General features: G+C 60.9%; 1 protein-coding gene across 3 annotated transcripts in view; it reads left to right on the top strand.

Annotated features, from left to right (window-relative positions):
- Positions 1–2,996, top strand: part of KIAA1522 (KIAA1522 ortholog) — a 29,686-nt gene that overhangs the window by 14,518 nt on the left and 12,172 nt on the right. Inside the window, exon 1 of one of the 3 annotated variants that reach the window (XM_014517838.2) lies at positions 26–263. The exons of the other annotated variants lie outside the window; for them this stretch is intronic. Coding sequence (XP_014373324.1) covers positions 206–263 — 58 coding nt within the window. The 5' untranslated portion in view covers positions 26–205. Of the gene's footprint in view, positions 1–25; positions 264–2,996 lie in introns of those variants that run through there. 3 annotated transcript variants of the gene reach the window in all.

The following is a 2,996-nucleotide window of genomic DNA, read 5'->3' as shown; positions in this document are numbered from 1 at the left end:
GGCAGCCGCTCTGCGCGCCTGGGTCTGTGCATCTTCCTGCCGGGACCCAAGCCACAGATGGGTGGGAAAGCGAGAGGCAGCAGAAGGTGCTCGGGATCCTGAATGCTGGCAGGCAGCTGGATAAAGGCAGCGGTCTCTGTGCTCCAGGGCAGCCCAGCTGGGCCCCCAGGCAGGACTATCCAGGGGAGCTCCCCACACTGCAGGGATGGTGGTTTTCCTTGGGAGGAACCTCCCCTCTCTCCTAGCTCTCTTTAAGAAGAAAGGTGAGTGCAGGCGTCCTTAAACAACCTCTGTTGCCAGAGATCTCCAAGCGCTCCTGGCCCCCACGCCATCGGGACTCCCACCAGCTGCTGGGGGCATGGCTGGAGCTGGCTGCTTGGCATGTGAAGGACCCCAGCTCTCACTGCTGCCTTGCAAGGTTGGGCAGGGAAAGGTCACCCTGGCACCAGCCTAGCTCGTTAGGAAGTTAATGGAATAAATCACAGCTGATGCTTGCCTGGCAGAGGCAGGGTAGCGGAGTAGGCTGAGATTCACTTGACATGGCAGCAGCAAGCGGCTGGGTGGGAGCCTGGGGTCTTTGTGGTCTCGTTTTGGGAGCGAGGGGCATCTTGGATGAAGCCTGCGTGCGTGCGTCTCCCATCAGCCAGGTCTCCTGGGGGTTGTGGGCTTGGGCCCGGTGCGGCTGGGATGCTCGGGGTTGGATCGCTGACCAGGGAAGACAATCTCTCTTTCTATGTGGCTTAGCAGGGCGGAATCCTCTCCATTGTCCTGTGTCCCTTCCCTATTGTGCGGTGCTGGGTGCTGCAGCTGTTCAGCAGCCTGCTTTTTAATCCGGGTGCGAATGCCGGGGGGGGGGAGGTCTGGGGGCAGGTGGGGGCTGCTCCAGTGCTCTGGGGCTCAGCCACGGCGTGTGCATTGCCTGCAGCCTCGGACTGGTGGCTCGCTCTGCAGACCCCAGGAAGATGGGTGGTATCCGCGTCTGCAGTGGTGCTGCAGCCTCTGCCAGCTGCTTCCCCTCCCTTCCCCACCACAAAGTGTTATTTTCTCCACTGCAGCAGGGCTGGGGGATGAGCTGAGCTGAGCTTGGGCTGGCCGGAGATATCCCCCGGGAGGGGAACCACTTGCCTCCCCTCCCCCCTGACCTGAGAGCCATGAGCCTCTCCGGACAGGTCCTGTAGCACAGAACGGGGGGCTGGGGCAGCTGGTGAGAGCTGCCTGTGGGAACATCCAGCTGCTGAGCAGCTGTTTGGTGGTGACCGATGGGAAACCAGGGACCCCTGTGGGGACAGCTGTGGCTTCACCAGGCAGGGGGAGGGTGTGTGGCCTAACAGCACAGGTGGCTGTGAGCAAGGAGAGCTGCTGCCTCTGTAGCTCAGGTCTCCTCTCCAGAGCGCTCCTGGGCTGCTGGTAACATCCTGGTGTGCCTCAGTTTCTGCAGCTGGGAAATGGGTTTACGGTTCCCCTGCCTCTAGTGTTGTGGCTGGGTTAATTCATGGCTTGTGAGGGCCTGGCAGGAGGTGTGATCAGAGGGATGTGAATGCCCAGGAGGGAGGAGGGAGGAGGGAGCCTGATTTATTGTCTTGTTTTAGGCTCCCACCTCCCCCCGCCCCCCAGTGTGCTTACCACGCTCCCCTGCTGTCACCAGCCCCTGCCAGTGCTGTCTGATTCCCTGACCAAGATGCTGGGAGCTGCCTGGTCTTGGGGACTGCAGCCGCTGGCTTGTTGTCTGGGTGGCAGGGAGGAAACCTCCACAGCATTAGCAGCACTTGAAAACCTCTCTGTGCCATATCGATTCGCCACGGAGCTGAGAGCCCAGAGGAGCCTTGAGTCAGCATCTGGAGGGCTTCAGTGCGCTTAGGAGAGAAGTGGGTTGAAGAGTACGGACTGTGAATTAGTCCAGACTCCTGTCCTGCCTCTGGCTGTGTGTCCTTACATCAGCTCATAAGGGTCAGCCGCCTGATTTCTGGCACAGCGCAAGCCATGGCTGTCTGCCACTGGCTGTCCCCATATTGTGCTTATTGACTAAAGTGCATGTCCCTGGGGGTGCTGTGAAGTCCTGGCACTCTGTGTGCCCAGGGGGGGTTGGATCGGAGAGTGGTCGAAGGCCTGACGTGCTGTGCAAGCATGAAGGGCGATGGGGATCTCCCTTTGAACCATGCTGGGGTGAAAGCTGGGCCTGGAGAGAAGCACCCAAAGCTCGGGGAGGAGCTGCCAGGCTGAAGGAGCGGGACCTTGGGCACAGTTCGCTCGGGGCTGGGAAGCAGGGATCCGTGCTGAGTGTGGGTGCCAGCCAGGCCCCCCAGCCTGATCACTCATTGCTCCCAGCTGCTGGTGTTGACATCAACTCTTTTCCTCCTCTGTCAACTCCCAGGCACTGGAGGGGCTGGTAGAGGCCTGCTCACGGCACCCTTAGGGCCCTGCTTCTTCCTCGCAGCTGGTCAGTGGGGAGGAGGGATGGCAGCCGGGGTCCAGCAGGGATACCCAGGGCCTTGTCTGCACGTGTGTTGAGCCGCTGTAGCTGTCCTGGCACAGCCTTGGTGTGACGCAAGGCGAGCTCCACGGTGGGGGTGCAGCTCTGCTTGTCCGAGGCTGAACAATCTGGGGTAACGTATGAGGACGGCTGCCAGGGGATGGAGCTGTGTTACCCCAGCTCATTGCATCCACCCCGGGGCTGCCACGAACAGTGCCTCTTGCGCTGGCGTGGTTGTGCTACTACAACATCTCCAAGCCAAGCAGGTTTAGCGTACAGCAGCCAGTGCAGGTGGGGGTGCAGCTCTGCTTGTCCGAGGCTGAACAATCTGGGGTAACGTATGAGGACGGCTGCCAGGGGATGGAGCTGTGTTACCCCAGCTCATTGCATCCACCCCGGGGCTGCCACGAACAGTGCCTCTTGCGCTGGCGTGGTTGTGCTACTACAACATCTCCAAGCCAAGCAGGTTTAGCGTACAGCAGCCAGTGCAGGGGACTGGGCTCTCCCCTGCATGGACACACTGTGA

The sequence above is a fragment of the Alligator sinensis genome, unplaced genomic scaffold (genome assembly GCF_000455745.1).
Source record: "Alligator sinensis unplaced genomic scaffold, ASM45574v1 scaffold337_1, whole genome shotgun sequence".
Taxonomy (NCBI): Eukaryota; Metazoa; Chordata; order Crocodylia; family Alligatoridae; genus Alligator; species Alligator sinensis.
Note: the sequence above shows the minus strand (reverse complement) of the source record. Positions and strands in the feature narration are given on the sequence as shown.